The 23,732-nt window shown below is 42.0% G+C and overlaps 1 protein-coding gene across 3 annotated transcripts; it reads left to right on the top strand.

Annotated features, from left to right (window-relative positions):
* Window positions 1-1,256: 1,256 nt before the first annotated feature.
* LOC106649556 (ABC transporter G family member 20-like) lies at window positions 1,257-23,653 on the top strand. 3 transcript variants are annotated; one of them, XM_014367005.2, is made up of 13 exons: window positions 1,257-1,418; window positions 18,323-18,476; window positions 18,806-19,050; window positions 19,186-19,363; window positions 19,455-19,779; window positions 19,868-20,019; window positions 20,116-20,347; window positions 20,410-20,599; window positions 20,688-20,803; window positions 20,879-20,949; window positions 21,049-21,137; window positions 21,606-21,782; window positions 21,865-23,653. In XM_014367005.2, the coding sequence occupies exons 1-13, from the start codon at window positions 1,322-1,324 to the stop codon at window positions 22,164-22,166; spliced, it is 2,328 nt and encodes a 775-aa protein (XP_014222491.1). In that variant the 5' UTR covers window positions 1,257-1,321; the 3' UTR covers window positions 22,167-23,653. The 3 variants fall into 3 exon arrangements, with proteins under 3 accessions (XP_014222491.1, XP_014222493.1, XP_014222492.1); XM_014367007.2 differs by lacking the exon at window positions 1,257-1,418 and adding an exon at window positions 7,630-8,416; XM_014367006.2 differs by lacking the exon at window positions 1,257-1,418 and adding an exon at window positions 11,845-11,982.
* The last annotated feature ends 79 nt before the right edge of the window (window positions 23,654-23,732 follow it).

The following is a 23,732-nucleotide window of genomic DNA, read 5'->3' as shown; positions in this document are numbered from 1 at the left end:
TCGAGCCTCTCGAGTGTACCACTTTCACACTGTGTTTGTGTGTATGTACGGGTTTGTGTGTTAAGAACAAGACAAAAGCCGCAATTGAGAAACGAACGCACAGTATCATAAGTAGTAACTTTGTATATTTTTCGTTGCACCTCTTCGCTCGAGCTTCGAAGTTGTACCGCAGTAAGATACAACGAATCGATACCGTCCGCTCGTATAGTATCTACTGCTCGTATGGAAAAATTTGCATGCAGGTTCAAGGTTGAATTTTTAATTTTATATATACGCATTACGATGTGCGCTTTCGGGACAGCGAGAGAGATCGAGATTATTACGCACGTCGTTCGCGCGTCTATTCACACCGCAAAATGACGATCGCAGCAGCTTCGCGCATCATTCACGCCTGTATTGCGATCGCGGGGGTCGTTTTTTTCATCTTGGCTACCTTTCTCAAATTTGTTCGTGCGTAAATAAGTATACTCGCCGTGCGACACAGAGAGATGATCGTGACGTAATTCCCAATATTTCAATCGGTCTGTCTTCTTTTCAGGCGTGCATACGTGTGCCATTCGAGTATCCTGCATCTCCAATGGTACGCGATTCTCTGCATTTTCCTTGAAAAAAAGTAGCAACGATAAAAAAATGAAGACACTCGAACGTAGACATTAATCACTAGCCACTATATAGCAGAGAGTCGCATAATATTAGCGATGAGCTCTTTTCGGGGACGCGTAAATCGTATACGGCCGTATATTGTTCTATGCATCAATGAAAAGGTGCTAATGTGTACGTATAATACACGAGCTCGCGATGGTTATTTTTTTTTGTTTCATAGATTTTTATAGCGTTAATTAGCTACTTTACGGCTCGCGCATAAACAATGGGCTGCAAATGGACTTTCACGAGGCGAAATTACGTTGCGATATCGCCGCTCGCGCGCCTTGTACGCGATCGCGCCGCAAACCGATGTGATGCAATTATATATATATTTATTATTTATCGTAATTAAGTGCAATGTCTACTATTTAAAATATCATACGTGTATCGCGTTGAGCGCGCGAAGCGATCATCGCATTGACGAAACACGACCGGCCCGCGCGCCGCTCGATTGCAGAGGTGCATTTTCGCTAGATCAGCACCAGTGCCGCAATGGGACTCTCGGTACACGCGAGCCGTCGACCAAAAAAAAGGCCATTATACACGATCAGTCCGGTATTAGTATCATCCAAGTCGTTATATTGCTGCGAAGGTGTCTGTGTGTACTTTTGAGCTAGCGAATGTGAGTTTTCATAGGTGATAAGGTACGCATAATAGCTGCGCAGTTACGAGCTGTATGGGCGAGAGGATGGTACCGAGGGCAGATCGCTTCTTCAGCAGGTACCGCTGGGAAGGATTGCTTCGAGGGGATACGTTTATTTATGAAAAATTGAGTGAGTTCGAACATCCACACAAGTTATAATATAAATGTTTCCGAATGACGGCACACGGCTCGTTCGTGTACGTGTCTCGCGAGCAAAAATAGCGTCGCTCTTTTTTTCTTCTTCTCCTTCTTCGGAGAGCAACAAAAAAAGTGATCATTAAAAATCTCTTTGCTCGTAATACAAATTATCCCCTGCGCGATTGCGTTCTGGCTTCGATATATGCGATAATATGAGCTGTGTTTTATTGGTTATTTTTTTCTCGTCTCAGTTTCGGATCGATTACGCGCGATATAATAAAACGATTAAACGATTTACCTCGGACAATTAGAACAACGAGAGTTTAATAAAGTTTTTCGCGATTGCGGGAAAATCACGAGCCACAGTGAAGGACGATCGCGGAACAACATACACGCACACACATGTATATATACTTTTTTGCACGAGCTTATTCGCATGATATATGCGAAAAAAATTATTGTAAAGTTCAGCGGCTCGCCGCGAAACAGTTCCATATAGCATTATACTTGGAAGATGTGAATATACGACCGAATGTTTTTTCTCGCGCGCGTATATATATTGCGTAGGATAATAAATTCGTGAGATTTTTCCATTATACAAGCGCGTGCGCGCTTTTTTTTCCTTCCTTTTTTTATATTCGTGCAGCGGCCGGGCTTTGCTTTGCGCGCTCGCGAGAAGGACGAAAAAAAGTTGATGAATCGACGATGCATGTGTTTATATAGCACATAACGCGCCGCCGCGGCATAATTCCATTCCGCGCGAGTTGCCTTGGATTGACAAAAACTGCAAAAATAAATGTCGCGATGTGCTGATGCTGCTGCTGCTGCGCGAGAGGATAAAAAAAATCTTTGCATACTCTACCACGGGCACGACTCGAACGTTTCTTCCTTGATAATAATTTTTTTTTCTCCTTCGCTCTTACATGCGCCGCTCCGATCTGCGTACGAAGATTATTTTTCGTTTTTTATGTCTCTTATCGCGATGCGTACGCTGCCTATGTATACAGATGTAGGAAAGATGCCAAAAAATGAATGCAACAACAATTCGACGACGACGACGATGACTTCGTCCTTAGAACGTGAACGCGCGCTATACAATATATAAAAACCGGATTTTTGACACCTCCATTAAATGAGATTCTTTTGTGTGATGCGTGTATTTTTTCAAAATATTTTTTGTATACATCCACGAGGCGCGCACAACATGACTTTTACACCGCACGAGGAATTTACAGAGGGGTGGCTATGGCGCGTATAAGAATTCCAAAAAAAATAAGTCTCATTTTGTCATGCGTCATCGCGAAAATCTCGTGCGCGATTGCTTGCGATTGTTTTCTATACATACACTCGAGTGCAGATAAGCCGCAGAAGCAGCAGCTGCAGCAGCACCCGCATTACCTTGAAATCGACCTTTGGAGGAAAAAAAATTGCTCATGCTCAAAGAAAGTATGCCAGGAGAGCGCAGCACGGCCCGATCCGCAGGCGTAAATTATTATATTTTATATTATATATATCTTGCCGTGGCGCATCTCTGCCGCGCACAGACTATGCGGATCGAGAGGAAAATCAGTCAAGGCTCCAAGTGCATTATGATCGCGGCTCCCGAGGAATCATCCGTGGGCGTGTATGTAATGCAACTGCACGCGCAGTACGTACGTGTACGTATCGTTCGTCATGCGTTTTGCTATTCGGACGCGCGCACCCAACGAGATTTGAGCGGAAATACCTATGCATTTTTAGTAGAAATACAAATATAAAATAAAAGATACGAGGATACGCACGCGTCCGTCCATTCGTGTGTATGACGCGCACTTGCAAACTGGTTTTTTTTTGTGTATACAACCGCATCTCTGTGTGCTGGCGAGCACGTCGTATATATGTCGTATATATGTCGTATATATGTGAGTATATGCGCCACTCTATGCGGTGAATAATCACGGCGGGCATAGAGGAGACACTGACAAATAGTCCGCGTATTCATCATATTATTGTTGCCAACGTAAACGCGCGACGAGGTAAAGATGTGCGTTTTTTGATATAGAGAAACTCCGGACTGCGCGAGAGGCTTTATAAGTATAGCATGGGTATAAGAGCGTTACATTTGCAGTTGACTCGACGCGAGACGCGAACTGCGAAATTGTAAACATCACGACCGCTAGATGTCGTATTTAATTCCAAAAGTAAAAAAGTAGAGACATTGTAATAAAGATTGTATTCAAAATTAATAATTGTTTCTTTACTTCATTTTACATAGAGTTTCCAATGACTAACCCGCACTGCATTATTTAGTTGAATCTCACAATTTCTAACATGCTGTAAAAGTACCTAAATGCACTAAAAGAAAAAAGTAACCCCTCGCCGGGAAACCTTCAGGGTCGTATATCTCAAAAAGTACATTTTTAAGATTTATTTAAATAGTCTAGATCCAAACAAGAGGAAATTTTCCATTGAAATAGCTACTTTCCAGAAAACCGTTTTTTGATTTTAGCGAAATATAGCGAGAGAAAGAAGAAAAAACGTGGCTTTTTGAGGTTTTTGGACGTTCATCCGGTACAGTGCGCGCGTAATCCACGTCTTTTTTTCTTTCTCTCGCTATAATTCGCTGAAAACAAAAAATGGTCGCCTGAAAAATAGCTATTTCGATGGAAAATTTTCTCTTGTTTCGATCTAGATTATTTGAAAAAAATCTTAAAAATGTACTTTTTTAGATAATCGACTTGAAAGGTTTCCTGGCGATTTTTCCGAGGAAAATGAATAATTTTCGAAAATTTGACCCCACAATTTTTTCTTCTAAGTGCATTTAGGTACTTTTGCAGGGAGTTAGAAATTGCGAGGTTTCGCCTAATAATGCCGCGCTAGCGAGCCATTAAAGACTTGACGTGAAATGGCTCAAAAGCATGAGGATTCGTTTTATTCATCACCTCATTGGTTCGCTTCATGATTAGTCGAAATGTTTGGTCGATCGTTTATATAATTTTTTGTGGGAAAATTCAATGTAATGTTAGCTAAAATTTTTAATATTCAATAAGACATTATTTATTTAAATTTCCTAAATATCGAATGGATCGGAAAATTGATGTTTTCGAAATTAATCGGTTTAGCAATAGTCATCTGTTTTGGCACAAGACGAGAATACCCGCAACCTGAATTTGAACAAACGACTCCTTTCCTTCTACTGGAACCTGATAAAATTAGCCATTTGATACTGATTTTATGCTTTGTGACTATTTTCAAATGATTCAAATGTGCAAATGTTATTAAAATCTCTTTAAATTTTTTCTGTGATTTGTCTTTGATTGAGCAACAAGTATACGCGCCTCCTGTGATCTTATTGGGACTCGATGTTTTGGCGATACAATATTATGCAAATGGCTTCATCAAAATTATTGAAGAAATCAGACGACCGTAGAAAAAAATGGAAAGTATAGAAACATTGACTCACCTACAAGCTGAAATAGCAGAGAAACAATTAGGATTACTTCAACTTATTTCAAAATATATTATATGTTTAAAAATTCGTATTTCTGATTCTAACTAATTTTTTTGTTCGAATGACGACTTGTTTTCGTTCAAAAAGGTTTGAAAGTAAAAATTTCGTACAGAAAATTTCAACGCTTGTTCAAGGTACAATGAGTTTAACACGAAAACAATTTAAAAATTTTTTTTACCGATTTTCATGAAGTTTTTCTCGATGAAACTGTTGATCAAGTGCAAAATAAATTTCATATCAGAACATGGAGATCAAAAATATACATGAAATGGAATTGCCTATACTTAAAATTGACTCGTTGGAAGAGACAACCTGTAAAACGGTGCACATTACGATCGCTAGATGTCACATGCAATTCCACATGTAAAAATATTATGATCCTATAATAAAGATAGTGGATTCTAAATAGGATAGTTGTAATGAATATTTATGGCACTTTATCTTATCGATACATTGGCAGAACACTATATACAGATTCTGAATAGGATATACTCGTACTTATCATCGCGTCATCTGAAGTCGAGTAGTCGTACGACATTATGTTTATACATGGTCTTATACGACCGAGTACCGATCAACGATTTTTCAGTCATGCAACGATCGTCCTTACCGACGACCTGTTGGATCAACAGAAACTCGGCCGAGCGATCGGTACTGCAGCAGCAGCGATCCGCGCGATGATATGCAGAACTGGCTGCTTACTGGCGACCTCTTGGCCGATATATAGACAACGAGCGCTCATCGATTTTTCAAACTTTATATTGTGTACGGCGTATCGTGCAGAAGCCCTCGGCCGCCACCACGAGAGAGCTTATACATAGTAAGCTCGCGCGTATATATTCCATCTCGCTTTGAAATTAATGAGCTAACTTTGACTTACACGCGTTCAAACGGGACTCGCTCGGCACTTTATGCAGCACACACTCGGGCGCGCGCGCACGGATGCAACGTTTACGCAAAGTTTCGCGCGCGCGGGGGCGTACGCCCCCTTTTCACTTTTCGCACAAAAAATTGAAAAAAAAAAACGCGAAAAAAACTCTGCGTCAATCAACTTTTCGCGTACAACTACTGCGCGGGCACTTTATTCGCGGGCGTTGACAAGAGTAGGAGGAGGAGGAGGAGGAGAGAAAGAAGTTCATTAATAGGTTTATAATTTCGCGAGCAAAGTTGCCGCTCGCGCGCACGTCTATCTATCTTACATTCATCGAGCTGCGCTGCCGGGTTATTATAGGGAGCGTCAAAGGCGCATATTGTTACACGAGCTGCACAGCGGCGGGGGCACGCGTATAATAGCTCGACGCGAGCTCGCGCACTACTTTGTTTCAGCGAGCGACAAATGTGCATTATTATATTTTCTCATATTTTATTTCATAATTTTTCATTAAACTCGCATAAGTATATCCGCGAGAGTCCGGCTGTATTAAATTGATTATTCCTTCTGACGCGCGTATAATACGCATCCGCTTCATATATCATAATCTCACAAGAGCTTCGATGTTTCGAAATGCGAGCTCGTAAAGCATCATTACCGTCGTTTAAAGTCTCGTACATTACGATAAAATGAGAGATTTTTTAGCGACAGATTTTTTATCTATACTTTTCTATTATTTTTTTTTTTTATACTTCTATTGGAGACATCGATTGCGTATACCGTTATGTTCATTTGCAGCACACCTCGTGCTGCAGACGCTCGTATACTTATGCCATACACGGTAGTTATACAAAGTGACGATCCGCGACGATTATTTAACGAAGCGATTTTTATCGCCGCTCGTTGGCGCATCGCGTGAATTCGTCGCGACGCCGAAGCTGCGCCGCAAGGTATAATAATATGGCCGCACAATAATAAAGCCGTTGGCATTGAACTTCAAAAATGGTATGTGTGCGCAGTGTGCAGGATGCAAATGCTATGTAACGCAAACACTCTCGAAGCTCTTTTATTTCGCTTATTATTTTCTTTTTTATCGTTTTATATTGTATAATCGTTGGTTTTTGAATCCGCATTGGTCACGAGCAGCAGCGAGAAAGAAGGAAAATCCTGCGCGCACTTTCGTCGATTGCGCCGAGGCATGAAACGATTTCCTCGATCTTGAGTGCGCGCGTCGGTACGCGAACGTAAAAGCGAATGAGGAACTACTTTTTTTTCTTCTACTACTTCTGTGCGTATACACAATGCAGTATAATTGATTCGGCGAAGCTCCGTCAAAACGTCGGACTTAACAACGCGCAAGTGCATTTACGTATAGGTATATGTGCGCGTCGAGGAAAAAGGCGCTGAACTTTTATTTTCTCGAAGGCTCGAGCTGCATGCGGCCACGCAATCGAGGATTCGAGCTCATCTCCGCGTGCGCATCGTCATAGATCATATATACAACAGTTGCGGCCTGGCTTTCTTTATTACATATATACGCATCGTGAAAGGGGTCTCGTTTCTTTCTCCGCTGCTGCTGCTGCTGCTGCTGCACGGAGGAGCTGAGCCCCCCACACGCGCTGCGTTCAGGTACACGCGCACGGCCAGGTACATACAACGAGGCCCCACTTCTGGGCGACGACGACGACGACAATAACGACGAAGGAGGATAGGAGTAGCAGCGCGAAAGACTGGCCCCACTGCCGCTGCCTTGCGGACTGCAAAATACGTTATATACGCTACATGTGGAAGCCAATGTACCGCTGCTCCAGCGTATACGTATAACGTTGCCGCCGCGACGGTCTGTATCAGTATGAAATTTGCGAGCGCATCATCTCGAAGCAACCTCGCAAGTACGCGCGCAGTGCAGTGCTACTCTCTTGGGCATACCTTCGGAATCTAACGAGTCAAAGTCGTCGTTTTCGCCATTCGACTTTTCATACGATCCGTATACCTCGGGAGCGTCGATCGTTTCGACGCACTCAGTGATTTACTTGTGTTGCGTTTACTTTGATCCACGTTCGTATAATATATAAATAAAAATTCGAGTGAGTGCGCGTACGGAATCCAGGACAATAAGCGTCGTCGGATCGCGGCGGCCCCTCCGGTGGCGCATACGCGCGATGACGGATGCGTTCACGAGCTATCAGATACACACGTAGAGCGCATACGTACGTAAACGCTTGGATGGATCAGCGCAATCATCGATTCATCGTTGTCGCGCGCTTCTTCTTTTATCGCTCTCTGCACACACGCGTGCATATTGGGGGAAGCAATAGATAACAACGAGTCCGATTGATAAGCGATTATTATCGCTCATCCACCCGCGCGCGAATCATCGGCTACAATAGCCAAGGAATTGGAGAAAGAAATAAAGCGAGAAGCCAAGGAAAGAAAGAAAGATATACTTGATTCGATACGCGGAAGGTATAATAGAGCGAGTTGTTCGCAAGCTCTCATTTTCTGCAAATTCAAAAGAAAAAAATAAAAAAGAACTCACAATTACAAAGTACAACAAATCGAACAGAGATGAATTCCACATCGATCGAGGTGGAGTCGAGGCTCCAGGCCAGACCCGACGCCGATAAAGGTATATATTGACTTACAAGTTAAGGCTGAATATACGTAAAGAAAAAAAAAGCATGAAAAGAAGTAGAAAAAATCGCTTCGCGCATAGACGGCAGTATACATGTGTTGTACGTGTGCGTATAGAGGAGAATATCCGAGATACGTGCAAGTGCATCGATGTTGCCGGGGGAAAGTCGTACACACCAACACATAGCTACACATACGCGCACACATACGAACAGCTGCCGCTATTTAGTAGGTTAAGTTTTGATGGCACATTTAGCTCTACATACTATATATGCGAATGTTCGAGCTCTATATGCATCGCACTTGCACACACACGCACACACACAGACACACATGAATAGACGCATACGATGATACTTACACACGTGCGAGCGAGAGACCGTAATGAGCGCGATTGCTTTAATACACTGAATTTGCGGTACTATGAATTTATGGAAAATTATGTAAAACATCCGATTGATATTGCGCATCGCGCGTCGACGTTTTCTCGCGCGTATAATAATGCGTATCGATGATCGGCCCTGCAACGACGCAATTTTTACGCACGCTATTCGTAAATTTATGTCGCTATTACAAGCGCCAGCTTCGGCGACAGCCGAAATACGTGTTGTGTGTACTTTATAAAATACGATCGCGGGACTATCGACCGCAGTGCGTACCTATACCATGTTGCGCAATGCCGAAAAAATCCATCGGACGGGATGAGTTGAAAAAAAAAAAAAAACAAAAAAGAAACAACATAGAACTCGAGCAGCAGCGGCAGCAATAGTAGCCCTAGATAGGGTCAGTTTCTTCTATACTTGCGGCTTAGCGAGTTTTTTTTCTTTCTTTTTTTTTGTGTGTAGCCTTTAGCTTTTCGATCCTTTTGCGACGCACCGGGCACACACCCACCATCCGAATAGCTATAGACGAGAGCTTTCAACAAGCGAACGGCTTTTGCGGCCAGGCCGAGCGCTGCGATTTTCGTTATTACAGGAGGCGGCAACGCGTAGGTCGCAATTAGTTTATTACAGAGCGAGAGCTTTTCACGCAGTACGCGCCGTATACTACATACATGTATGCGGACTCGTTGTCGCGCTGCTCGCGGACACACACACACACACACACCTCACGGCCGCGCCGATGCATATTTCGCGGAAAGCTCGATCATTATTAATCGCGCGCGAGCCAACGAAGAATGTAATAATATTAATACGAGCGCGAGCCCCGCGACGTGTTGCTGGAGCACACACACTATAACGCGTCAGGCAACGTGCGGGCACGCGCGCGAGCTCCGATAAAATTCAATTAAGCTCGAGGCTCGTTCGAGCTCGCTGCATAATCGCTCATTACTACTCGATTTTGCACTCGCATTATTTCACCCGTGGATCGAGTGTACATTTTGCAGTATATGCATACGTATTCGCACCGCCGAGCTGTCGAGTACATGTAGCATTGAAATTCGTGTACGCTGTTAACATTGTTTTTGTGTGCCTGATCGGCGCGCGCGCGACGATGATCCGTCGTCATCGGAATGAAAACAAAGTTTGGCACACACACACACGTATATATCTACTGCTACATTACACTTTGTGTACCATGTGTGGAATATACGTTATGTGGGCCAATCGATCATTTTTTCCGTGCGTACGCGTTTTCTCTCCCTCCCTCTCTCTCTCTCTCTCTCTCTCTCTCTCTCTCTCTTTAGCACTCGACGAAATTTGCGACGACGAACAATGTATCAAAAGCGTATTAATTATTCAACTGAACTTGGCCGCCGATCCAGAATCGCGATTGCGGCGGCGCGCGAGTTAATTGCTTTTTTACCGGCGCGCCGCGCCGAGCTCTTTTTTATTTGGCGTTTCTCGCTTTGCCTCGATGTCCGTGCGATCGAGTTTTCTAGTTTTTCTCTTCGAATACATCTAGCTCGAGCGAGAGGTAGAAAGAGACAGAGAGAGAGAGAGAAGGAGAGAGATCGTGTTTCCCGGTTGAATATGAATTTTTTTTTAAAACAATCAAACTTGGATCAGAACTCGCCGTCTTGGCAATATCGAGAAAGCTTAGTCATGTGTGTAGGTATGTATCAGGCCGAACGAAAGTGTAAACCGTCGCGCGAGACTCTATTGTACCCAGCAGCGATAATATATTATACCGTTTTTCCGCACGTGTATATAATTTTTGTTTCTTCTCTCTCTCACTCCCTTTCTCCCGTTATATATAAGCAAAGTCATTCGAAGGCAGCCAGCGCATTTTCATCGCTGATATAGCTTCGCGCTGCTACTACGTAGCACACAGCGCGATATGGTATATGTAATGTGTGCGTGTGGATTCCGCGCGCGCGCTTATATATTGGTAGGATCGTCCTACTTTCTGACCGAAATCCCAAAACTCTCAATCGGATCAAATTCTACATGTAGCGCGGATACATAGCGATGCTATGCTGCCTGACCTATTGTGATCTTCTTTTTTCCGTTTTTTTTTCTTTTCTCTCTTATATTCATACCCGCTATACACACACGGCACGTATACCGCATACGATCGGTTTGAATGGTGAAATTGCCAAGTTGTATAGCGTAAACGATTTTTTTTTCATCTTCCTCTCTCGCTCACTGACTCTCGCTTTACTATCAAGAGCGTATGCGAAAAAAAAAATGAGAGCGAGGACGATATTCACAATATTATAACTGTATATTAAGCGCGAAACATTGTGATTCTAAGCAAAAAGGGCCTGTGTGTACGAGTGTAATTATCGATTGCCAATGTATCACGTCGTCGTTTCTCGCAATTCTTGTTTTTTTTCCTTCTCTCCATCTCTCGCACGCGCTCTTTCCTCGGATGTGATGTTTGCCTTGCCACTTTGTAATTAGAATCTCAGCATGAAAATTGCCTAGCTCGAGCTCTCGCGCTCGAGCGTAATACCTACGTTGCTACGTGCGCTCCACTGAATTCAATTATAATTAAAAAAAAAAATAATAGGAAAAGAAAAAAAGAAAATATCCCTAAAGATACTTTGTCTTTACCTTTGAAATTTATCGTACGCTGCAGATTAAATGTTATTGTGTATATGAAAGAAAAAAGCTGGACTTCATCAAAGCGTACGCGCAAATGTCAAGCCTTTGTCACATATTATATATATATACACGCACACGTTTGTTATACTCGATGTATTTTTGCTGTACATACTCTATCTTGCGTTGAATAAATGAAGTGTATATACCTTGCAAGTGGTCCAATAAACTATAAAAAAATAACACACGCACGAAGTGTTATATACCTAAATAATGAACTACTGTACTTAAGCATTCGTGTGTATGTGTATAGACACGCGCTCGATGATGGTCGTTTGCAGGGATGTATCTGTGTGTGTATGTGTGTGTACACCGCCTCGTCGTCGTCGTCGTCATAGCGAGCGACATATCCACATAGTAGTTATCGGCTCGCGAGCAAAACGTGTGCAACTGTAAAGTGCAATAATATCGTAGTCCTAGTAAATATAAATTTGCGAAATGACTCCGCATCAGGTGCATCCTGATCAACGTTACACCAAAGGCGATGATGACGAAAACGCAGATCCGTCCGCAGGTACACGAGCTTTATTCCTATTCTCTTCTGTTTACCTCTTTTTTTCAATCTTTCACGAGTGGGTGAAGCGAAATATCGATCGTAGTAGTACTGCGCCAAATTAAACGTCAGCAAGAGTGGTATGCTTCGATATGATTTTAACGAGTCGAGTTAAATATAATAATGCACTCGTTAACGCCAACGCACGTACACCTACGATGGAAATTGAAATTATAAATATAATTCATCACAATAATGATGATAATAATGTTATTTTGATATTTTTCTCTCTTCCTCTCTCTCTCTCTCTCTTCTTCCCGACAAATTTTTCACCGTGTCATAATCTTCCACGAATGTTTTTATGCAAAAATCTCGAAATTGAATCGGAATTCACGACTCGCCAACGCGTTATACGTACGGTATAATCGACGAAATAGCTGCATAATCGCTCCGGCGACGCTCGAGTTTTCCCGAAATTAAAAAAATAAAAGAAAAAATCGTCCACAAAAGCTCGGACATGAAATTAAGAGATGCGCCGCGTACGTGTGTAATTACAGCTCGGCAATGTGTTTCGCGCTCGGGTAATATATAAATGCCGCGCGACAAAAATTAGATGCGGCGATCTAAAGTCACGCTACGTTTTCCCAGGCATGCAGTGCTCTGCAGTGCATACCTATAGATATATATCTGTGGTAGAAAGGCATAACTCATATTATTCCATATTATTTGCTCCGTACCATCACTATGATGCATCATTGAATTTCATTGATATACAGTTCAAAAGGTACCTCATAGTAGCTTAAAACATCATAGATTTAGACCTCAACTCGTCCGCGTCTAGTTAGGCTGACACAATCAACTTAAAACGCGTTTTTCTCGAAAATACGAAAAATGGACTTGAGCCTTTCCACCACAGATGTATAATGTACGCTCTCGCTCTGTTTTATACAAACATTTATCGGATGTATGTGTGTAGTATACGTACACACGTATACACAAAGTTATATAGAAATAAATTGGCATGATTAATTCATTGCGAATGCGAAAATAGTTTTATATCACTTTTCAAAGTTGGGAAGGCCGCGTCCCGGCACACATACATACGCTCGCCCGAGCAATTAGCAAAGTTTTGGAAAGGGCGACGCGGCGTGCGGCGCGACGCGTGTCGACGACAATATCGAGGGAAAATATTTTCCCTATATCCGACGTACAATGCAGAGGCAGCAGCAGCAGCAGCAGCAGTAGCTGCAGTATAACAGCGGCAACAATTACACGCGCATTTATATATACGTCTTCATCATCTCAATTCGAAATGGCATCCGTGTCGTGTCTCTGCTCTGACTCTATCCTATATATAACTCTGATTTTCTCCGTGTTATTGTACTCGCGTGGCTGCCACAGACGACGAACAAAGTGAAATTTGATCCTTCGCAGTTTACGGTGTCTATTGGATTTTCCGCTCGATAAGAAAATAAAATGAAAAAGACGAGAACGTATTTTCTGTATTTTTGTCTCTCTAAATCCATACGTATATATATCTACTACGGTCGATGCCTCGTCGTTGTTGATTATAGTCAAAATAGTTTTTTGCGCGTTGCACAATCGCAGGAGAGGATCGACGTCTATGTGTACCGTATATATGCGCAGCAGCAGAGTAATACAATTTGACTTTCTCCGTCATAGCATCTTTATGTAATGAAGTTATTACTCTCGGGACTCGATGACGAGCGAGCTCGAGCGCGAGGGAGACAGATAGACACATAGATAGAGATGTTTGAAGCTTACTTCCTGGAGTCCCACCAATCGATCTATTCGCTTCTAGCTGCGCCGTACCTATGTGCGCGTGATTTAATAAAATATTCGATATATATCTGCTGCTCGAACAAGCTCGATCGACTTGCGCGCGCGCGCGAGCACATTCCAATATCAATTTTGCGTAAAATTACGCGCGGAATTCCGAGCTTCGATGTTTAACTTGCGTCAGGAGCTTCGAAACTTCGGGTGTTGCCAGGCTGCAGCTGCGCAAGCTCTCGCAAATATATGTATGGGATTGATAATCCGCGACGAGTGCGAGAGAGCTTCTCGAACGCAACTGTATCTGTGTGCCGTATCGTCGTATATGTACCGATCGATGAGCAAATATTACCCGGGACAAATATCGCGATGATTTTTTTTTCTTCCTTGCTTCTTTTTTCTTCTTCTTCCTCCTCTTATATCTTCTGATTTGTCCCGTCTATACTCGCGCGCACCTTCGTGTCATTTAAAGCGAGTGGATATAAACAAAAGCTCATATGTGTTTGAAGGAAAAGCTTTCCTCGCGGAAAAGCTTCTCTTCTTCTTCTCTGTCGGAGGTGAAAGACAAAAAGTGCTCTAGAAAACGCGAAACGAAGACGCGGAGGGAGGGAGTGTATACCGAAGACACAAAAAAAATCCATACGCGTAAGACAAATGACACCGTCGACGCGAACGAGTAGGTTGCACTTATTGTACACTTAAACACACGAAGAGAATGAAAGAGAAGGCGCAGACAGAAACACACACAGACACACACGCACACAGACGTATACATACCCACACGTTGCGTCAGATAAAAACAAGAGTTATGTCATTTTCTAAGTGTCGCGTGAGCGCGCGAACGTCCGATGCATTCGAGTGGCTATTGTAAGGCTTGCGAAAAAAGAAAAGAAAGGCGCAAATAATTGATTTTGATTGAAACTTGGCATTGAATCTTCCTTATACGTCGATCGAATACGCGACCGAAGTCCGAACGTGGATGGTCAAGGTGTTTGACGAAAAAAAAAAGGAACGAAATTCGCGCCGCGTCGCTAACTCGCGCGCGCGCGACGCGACGTCGAGGATGCCGATGATGATGATGAAAATGTTGAGAAAGATAACGAGCAAATATGTACGTATAGGTACGTTTTTTTTTGTTTAATGAAAGGTCTGCTGCGCCGAGCGCGAAGATTTTGTATTGGCTAAGGTGTAATTTTTTTTCTCTCTCGCTTTGCGCCGTCCAGGCACGTGCGACACGTTCTAGAGAATTTCAGAAATCGCCTCGCTCCGATATGCACAGATAATGTTTGCTTATGCAACCTTTGTTAGATTCAATATTTATTTATGCACATTGTGAGCGAGATAAGCAAAAAAAGGTACAAAATAAAAAAATAAATAAAAAAAAATTTTAACGAGTAAAAAATATGTGTCGCACGATGAGCTTATTAGTAAATTTTATTACAATAGTAACTGAGAAATATTCGTCGAACAACGTGATTACGAAAAATTGTTTCAATTCAACCGTTTAATATTTTCCATAATGAAATTTCGTAAGCGCTGAAAAAAAGTAAAGAATCTAAATCGCCTCGGAGCGTTGAACCTAGCCACGTGCGATTATATGTACACGCCGTAGCAAAATCAAAATTTCATCCATCTAGCAAGAGATATCCTTTGCGCGCTCGGAGCGAAAAAAAAGGTAAAAAGAGAGAGAGGGAAAGAGTAAACGAACCGACGGTGCTTGTAACGGTATGTAACCACGCAGGTACCTATACACATTGAAAAGTATATGTATAGCATATATTATATACCTATATTCGTAAACGTATATAGTCTCTCGCGCGGTAGCTGTAGTGCATGTTTCCTCTCTCGTCTGACCCTGACCTTGTTTTCTTCTTTCTTTTCTTTCGTTTTTCGCCGCCAGCTCGTTGGTGCAGGCGTCGACGAAGGCGGCAGGCGTCTCTCTGTATCTCTCCCTCCTCGTCTTCTTTCTCTTACGTTATATGTATACGTACGAACGTGCAGCAGCGGCCAAGAAATTTACGCGCCGAATTCGATCTTCGCCTATAAACGCGTGCCCGTATATATGCGAGCCGAGGACGTACGCGGCGCACTATCCGATATATAACGTTACACAAACTTCGATGCGCGTCGCGCGATCAATATTAATCGAGCGTTTTTGAACTCGCTGTATAACGACGTATTGTTGCGCGCGAATATCTGTGTGTGTGCATGTGTGTGTTTATCGGCATGCCCCGAGGCAGGCAAAAATAGGATTTAATTATGTAATTAATCGATAATAATGGAATCGTGTCACGTGGTGATATATATCGCAAAAGCTCCACGAAGCGCGCGCTCGACCGCCTCATAAGCGCATATAGCCAATTGTCCAATTATACATCGACGCGCACCAGCTCAGCACCTTATATGAGCAATTCTCTAAATGAAACGCATTTTTTGAGGTAAAATCGCGGCAAATTTTTTTTTCAAACTACGCGGATACGGACCCCCGGGAACTGTTTTTGGGGGTCCTAGGAACATGTTACCACGTAGGAACCATTGAAATTTCAATAGTGCTTATTTTCAGAGCTACTTTTGTGATTTAGGGCCGAAAAATCATGTTTTCTCGTAAATACGGCTAAATACTCAATTTCTAAGTCGCTAAAAAAGTATCAAAACTCATCTAAAAAAAATAACTGACTACTGTGTTCGATAGGAAATTTTCTCAGCTTTCCAATGGTGGTATCAGATTTTCCCGCAATTTGCGCATTCACCGAAAAAATCGCCATCAAACATGCCAAGCTAAATATCTCGAAAAACTCAGTACGGAAAAAGTGATCTTTGAGGTTTAATTTCGATTTTTCCTTGTGAAAATGAAATTTATCGAAAAATCTGACAGCACCATGAGAAAGCTGAGAAAATTTTCTATCGAAATCATATATTCATTTATTTTTTCAGTGGCATTACGAGCTAGTTTTGATTGTAGCGAGCCAAAAACCTTGCGACCGCGCTGAATCAGCTCGGAAACAGAAAACAGCGAACAACGTAAAAGAAATTCGCATGTATAACATTGTAATTCAACTCAAAAAATAAATGAAGATATGCTTTCGATAGGAAATTTCCTCAGCTTTTTCATGGTGCTGTCAGATTTTTCGATAAATTTCATTTTCACGAGGAAAAATCGAAATTAAACCTCAAAGATCACTTTTTCCGTACTGAGTTTTTCGAGATATTTAGCTTGGCATGTTTGATGGCGATTTTTTCGGTGAATGCGCAAATTGCGGGAAAATCTGATACCACCATTGGAAAGCTGAGAAAATTTCCTATCGAACACAGTAGCCAGTTATTTTTTTTAGATGAGTTTTGATACTTTTTTAGCGACTTAGAAATTGAGTATTTAGCCGTATTTACGAGAAAACATGATTTTTCGGCCCTAAATCACAAAAGTAGCTCTGAAAATAAGCACTGTTGAAATTTCAATGGTTCCTACGTGGTTACATGTTCCTAGGACCCCCAAAAACAGTTCCCGGGGGTCCGTATCCGCGTAGGTTGAAAAAAAAATTTGCCGCGATTCTACCTCAAAAAATGCGTTTCATTTAGAGAATTGCTCATATACGTGACCGAGATGGTAAATCATTATTTTTAGAGAGGCGATCAAAAGAGAGATAGAGGATTATTATTATCTATACTTCGGCTCGGCTTCGATCGAAATTATGCACACAATTTCAAGTTTTACGGCCCCAGCAGCAGCAGTGTCATATCGCTGTCCTTAATTTTACTTTTTTCTTTTTTTGTACTGTCGCGCAAATTTTATAAATATAAAATATGAAGCCTATATAGCCCCGGAATAATGCAACAATGGAGCGCGAACAGCAGCAGCAGCACTGCGGAATACCAGAAGAATCTTTTCTTAGACTTTTTGTTGTATTATAACGCGCGGTGTCATGCATTATTAAAGCTCCTTTGTATCTATATATCGTAGGCCTTTTTCTTCGTTTCTTTTTTCTTTTTTCCTTCTTCTGATATTTTATTTTCAGGAATCGCCGCGCGTGCAGTCGAGCATTTCAATGTAAAAATTTCCCGACGATTGGAAACACCCATCATGTCTGTGTGCGCGCAATTGCACAATGAATGTATAAATACTCGACTCACACATACTTCTCCGTGTTTTTTTTTTTGCTTTGCTTCTTTTTTTTTTGACGTACTCACACTGATGATACGTTTCGCCAAGAAATAATCGACATGTGGCTTTCATTTCGCAGCTCGACGATAAGAAAAAAAATGTAATTTTTTTTTCTCCTTCGCCTACGAACTACATTTATACTACACACACACACACACACACACACACACACATATATATATATATTAAACGCCGAGACTTTCACGTGCTTCGGAAATTACGCGCTCGCGCACGTAGTGCAAGTGCACTATTGAAACTCCCCGCGACTCGGTTCAATTACGCTATTAATTGCCGTATATCGAGCTCAAGTAAAAAAAAACGGGGGTAGGGTACAAAAAAAGAAAAAGAAATATTTCTGACGTTTTTCCGTTTTCTGCTTCTCTATTTTTCCATTGCGACATGGCACAGATCAACTCAGCAATCAGCAGATCCTCGAGAAAGATCTCAACGCCAACAACATGGATCAGCAGGCCATAGTCGTGAGGTTCGCGAAGAAGCGCTACGGCAAAAATCTGCCTTGTGTCCTCGATGGCCTCAACATGACCGTACCAAGAGGTTGTATGTGAGTATATTGTACAAACAATGTTTCATCCTTCGTTCTTCGTTTCTTTTTTCTTTTTTTTTCAAAAATTCAACACGTATACGTACACGCGGCAAGGATAAATCAGGCGTAGAAGTGAGCCGAGCGATGTATACAGGATAATTGACATAGTAAATTCAGCGCAAATTTGTAGGCCGCGACGTACATAATACGCGCACATACGCGTAATATATAATGTTTGGAAATATTCATAATTAAACATGTGTCTCTCGTTTTCTCAATATGTTTGCTCGGATGCTATAATTTTCATCCTCGTCGTCGATACACGCATGTAAATGCAAATGGCGCAGTTACGGCCTATTGGGCTCGTCGGGCTGCGGCAAAACGACGCTACTGTCCTGCGTCGTCGGCGTGCGCAAAATCGACAGCGGCGATATCTGGGTACTGGGCGGTCGACCCGGTGATCTGTCCTCGGGCATACCGGGCCCGAGGGTCGGCTACATGCCGCAGGACATATCGCTCGTCGGCGAGTTCAGCATAATCGGCGCACTGTACTATTTCGGCAGGATCAACGGCCTCGATGACCATATCATCGGTAATATATATACTATAAATCCAATTTTTTTCAATATCAAAATGTGGAGCAGCGACGCAAAAGTCGATAAGAATCTTATTCATACGTTTCTTTCTTTCTATTTGTACGCGCGCGCCGGGGGTCGCCTGCAAACAGACGAGAGGTTTGACTTTTTCTCCGACTTGCTGGATTTACCGCCGAAAGATCGTCTGGTAAAGAACTTGAGCGGCGGCCAACAGAGACGAGTCTCGTTCGCGGCGGCTCTCATACACAAGCCGGAATTGCTCATCCTCGATGAACCCACGGTTGGCCTCGATCCTGTTTTACGAGAAAAGTGAGTTCGCTTAAAGCTTCCCTTCTCGTTCGATATGAAACGCCGGCGATTAAACCAATTGCGTCACTCGTTAATATTTGTATATATCTAGAATCTGGCAGTTCTTGGTGAAGCTCACGAAGGAGGAGAACACGGCTGTGGTGATCACGACGCATTACATCGAGGAGACGAGGCTGGCCAACAAGATCGGCTTGATGCGCAACGGCCAGCTGCTGGCCGAGACGTCGCCCGACGAGCTGCTCAGCACCTTCCACTGTAGCACCCTCGAGGAGGCCTTCCTCCAGCTCAGCCGGCGCCAGAACGAGGAGGGGACCAAAGGCATCGTAAACGAGGCGTTCGAAGGCGATGAGGCGTCTCAGCCTGCCTCGGCAAACAGTCGGAAGCTGCGCCCGCCGATTAGTAACAATCCCCTCGACGTACGATATTATATTAATTATCTCGCGCTTAACTCGATCGACTTGGAGATAAACATCGATAACTCCAATTATAATTTCTCCCTCGCAGATCCTCAAAGCTAGAGCCTTGTTCAAAGCCTTGTGGGAAATGGTACCGTTCAATCTGAGAAAACCACGAAAATTTTGGAGCAATCCGATAAACCCGAAAACATTCAGAGCCCTACTGATCAAAAACTGCCTACAGTTTTTGCGACATCCTGGGTAAGAATTCTTCGGATTAAATCTATACCTATATATTTCAATATAATCAATGGTTGCGTGCCTATAATTATTATTTTCTCTCTTTTTCTCGCTCAGGACCATACTGTTCGCTTTCGTTTTTCCGGTGGTCCAAACGACGTTGTTCTTCTACGCTGTGGGCAGAGATCCGCAAGGCGTCGTGGTGGGCATCGTCAACGAGGAGGCTGGCAACTGCGACTGGGGCAAGAATCAAGGCCAAGTGATCTACAATGAGACGCTAGGGACGTGCGAGTATCGGGATCTAAGTTGTCGATTTTTGCATGGCTTCAACGAGTCCATCATGGTCAAGGTATAAAACCTTATCAAAAATTACGTACTGTTATATATTCAAATTTGGGTGTGGTTGCGCAGCGATACTTCGACACGATAGAGGATGCGAAGCACGCGGTTACCAAGGGCCAAGCCGCAGCCGTGATGCACTTCTCGAAGAATTTTTCGCGTGCCTTGGAAAAGAGACGAGACATCAGTGCCATTAACAGCAATCAGATGACCGACGAAGAGATCTACACAAGCGACATCAAGACGATGCTGGACATGGGTGGTAAGATACGACTAATACGATAAAATAAGTTTATTTGTCGATTCTTCTTTCTCGTTCACTATATAAAATGATTATCGTGCGTTGATAGATCGCCAGATTGGACTGTTCCTCGAGGGTAGCCTCATGAAGCGCTTCATCGAGGTACACGGCGACATAGTAGCCAGCTGCAATTATCCACGGCAGATCGTCGAAGTGCCCGTTTTCGTGAGTTTGATTCATATCCGAAAGTTTCTTTTTGACTCATCACTTTAATGAGCAATCTATTAATATAATTTTCAGTTTGAGGAGCCGGTCTTTGGAAGGGTCGATCAGAGATACTCCGACTTTATCGCTCCTGGCTTCATAATGACGTAAGCTTTATTAAACTCATTATCAAGCTTAAGCACATAAAAAGTCAAAAATAAGTCATGACACTTTTATCGATCCGTACATGATCCATTTTATTTTAGAATCGTTTTCTTCTTATCGACGGCCGTGTCAGCGGCAATTATCATTCAGGATCGCGCCGAGGGCGTCTGGGACAGGAGCCTCGTTCAAGGTAATTACACACGCTCGCCATTTTCTCTTTCTCCGAGAACGTATATGTATATAGCTGCCGTGTGCGTGCGTTTTTGCAGTACATGCGTACTACATCTGTTGTTATTTTGTGCAACGATCCATTCGTTGATGAAACTCGCGCGCGGGCTAGAGAGAAACAGAGGCACGTATGGGCAAGGATACTTATTATGGAAAACAATGAAGCGCTAAATTACAAGTGCTTCGGTTTCTCCGTATACGAAACGTCTCTCTCTCTTTCTCTCTCTCTCTCTCTCTTTCGCTTCGACTTCTTTCTTTACTCAATTTATTATACTTCTAGAATGACAAATGAAGCAAAGGAAGCAGCCGCGCAATTTATATGTACCATGCATATTCCCCCGAGCTCTTTGTTTTATATTATTACACAAATTTTAGATTCTCGATGCGTACGAATTTCAACGAAATATATACTAAAACACGAATTTTACAGGTGTAACTACCAGGGAAATTCTCTTCTCGCACATTATCACCCAATCGTTTATGATCATCATCCAAGTCACTATGGTACTCTGCGTAGTTTTTCTTCACTTTCGCTTGGACTGCAAGGGATCCTTGTTGGTAGTCATCATGCTCACGCTGGAGGTCAGCTTTAGCGGCATGTCCTACGGTACGTAACTGAAAAATGAAACAAAAAACTTGGAGTCACCCCCGCCGCAAGTTTCAAAGTTTCCGTCTTTATTAATCCACAGGCTTTCTCATCTCGACGCTGTGCAACTCGCACACCGTGGCGAACTTCATCGCGACGGGCAGCTTTTACCCCATCATACTGCTCAGTGGTTCGATTTGGCCGGCTGAGGGCATGCCAACGTTTTTGCGCTGGTTCAGTATGACGTTGCCCACGACGATTCCCAGCTACGCCTTCAGAGCACTGGTCGACAAGGGTCTGTTCCTGCACGAGCCCGAAGTTTATTCGGGTTTTATTGTGTCGGGCATCTGGATTGTCATCTATATTGGCTGGTGCCTTTACAGTTTGAAAAAAGCGACGAACTAATTTTTATTAATTTTATCTTATTACCGTTTTTTTGTCGAGAATTCAAATTTTTTGGGGAAATAATGTGAATACGCTTCGAAAAATTTAGACACGTGCGAAAGAAATAATATATAGGGTACAGTGTATCGATTGAATATGTCCTTCTGAATGAACACTAAATATTAGATAGCAGCTTTATACTCGATTATTCTTAACAATGTGTAACAAGGTGATGCCAATTCTTCGTTTTTTTTTGTTTTTTTTAAATGTATACCTTTTAGTCTAAACTAATTTTCGAAAAACCAATTTTAAACATTTTCATTTGATAGTTTTTCGGAATCAAATATTTCGATCTTGTTTTCCGAGAAAACTACCAAACGAGATTTACGACAATTCGGTCCACAGCTGTAACAATACGATAGGATTTACAGAGTCGTTTTCCGAAAAAACGGTCTAGAAAAAAGTTGGGATAATGTACATTTTCAGTCTTTGGTCGGTGAAAACGAGCCTGCATTGTCTTAAGCTTTTAGCTAATCTTTAGAGCATTATGCATTTTTTATTACTGACAATCAAATTTTGTTGTTTTTATGTAGAAGCGTTCATTCATTAGATTATAAAGGCACATTGATCGATACATTTATCCAGTAAAATGTATCAAGAGTTGAAAGTATACTTCTGTTGTGTAATTTTACACAAACAGAGTTTTGATTCTTGCCCATCGAGTTTCGATGTCGTGTACGATTTTTCTCTTTTAACCGCTCTGCATTACATTTCTCACATGAATTGAAAATTAATTCATCCAGTGGAGATGTATCTAGGTTTATATTTATCCACCGGGCGCAAATATTTTACTTACCACACGAAAGCATTGAAAGTTGTAGCAGCCCAGCTCGAAGAACGAGAATGAAAAGCAGTGCGTTTCATAATTTTGTATAGGTAACTTTGCACTTTCGAGCAAAAGATTGAGAAAAAACTCTGAAGACTTCATACATCTGTTACGAGATCAGTAAATGTAAATATTACGAAACTGTGGTCTTGCCAATGATAACCATAGACTAATGATAATTTTTGATAAACACACAGGGTCTTATGCGTCGTAAAATGTATTATATAATTCAGTTATCTTTTTTTTTTCATTTATGCAAGGTGCTGGTAAATTTTTAGGACTCGTTCGATAACGTGTTAACGAGTGAACATTATTGTTGATACTTCAATTTACAACTCTAGTCAAAAATTGAATAACTTGTGAATGAAAAAAAAACTTGATAGCAATTTTTATTCGATAGGACACTAATTATATTTGCATTGCTATGTTTTTTTAAATTTCTATATTATTAATTACTATTACTCTATAGACTAGTAATTAAGAACTTTTGTGTAAATTCAAGTAGGTATAAAAGTGTCCTCTTGACAACTATGTGGACAATTCAAGTGCAAACTTTATAATTCATTCCAATTTCAATTTAATAAAATGTAATTTTATATAAATTTTTAGGTAACTTTATTAATTAAATATACTGCAATATATTGTTAAGATTATTTTATGGATAATTGTTAAATAAATTTTTTCCTATTTATATCGTTGCT

This window comes from Trichogramma pretiosum, unplaced genomic scaffold (genome assembly GCF_000599845.2).
Source record: "Trichogramma pretiosum strain Unisexual culture from Peru unplaced genomic scaffold, Tpre_2.0 scaffold43, whole genome shotgun sequence".
Lineage (NCBI taxonomy): Eukaryota > Metazoa > Arthropoda > Insecta > Hymenoptera > Trichogrammatidae > Trichogramma > Trichogramma pretiosum.
Note: the sequence above shows the minus strand (reverse complement) of the source record. Positions and strands in the feature narration are given on the sequence as shown.

Excerpts from the sequence above, each read along its gene's own strand:
- LOC106649556 (XM_014367005.2), top strand. The coding sequence starts at position 1,322 with ATGGGCGAGAGGATGGTACCGAGGGCAGATCGCTTCTTCAGCAGGTAC. Across the intron at positions 20,600-20,687 it reads GACGATGCTGGACATGGGTG|ATCGCCAGATTGGACTGTTC; the intron begins GTAAGATACGAC and ends GTGCGTTGATAG. Across the intron at positions 20,804-20,878 it reads TCGTCGAAGTGCCCGTTTTC|TTTGAGGAGCCGGTCTTTGG; the intron begins GTGAGTTTGATT and ends TATAATTTTCAG.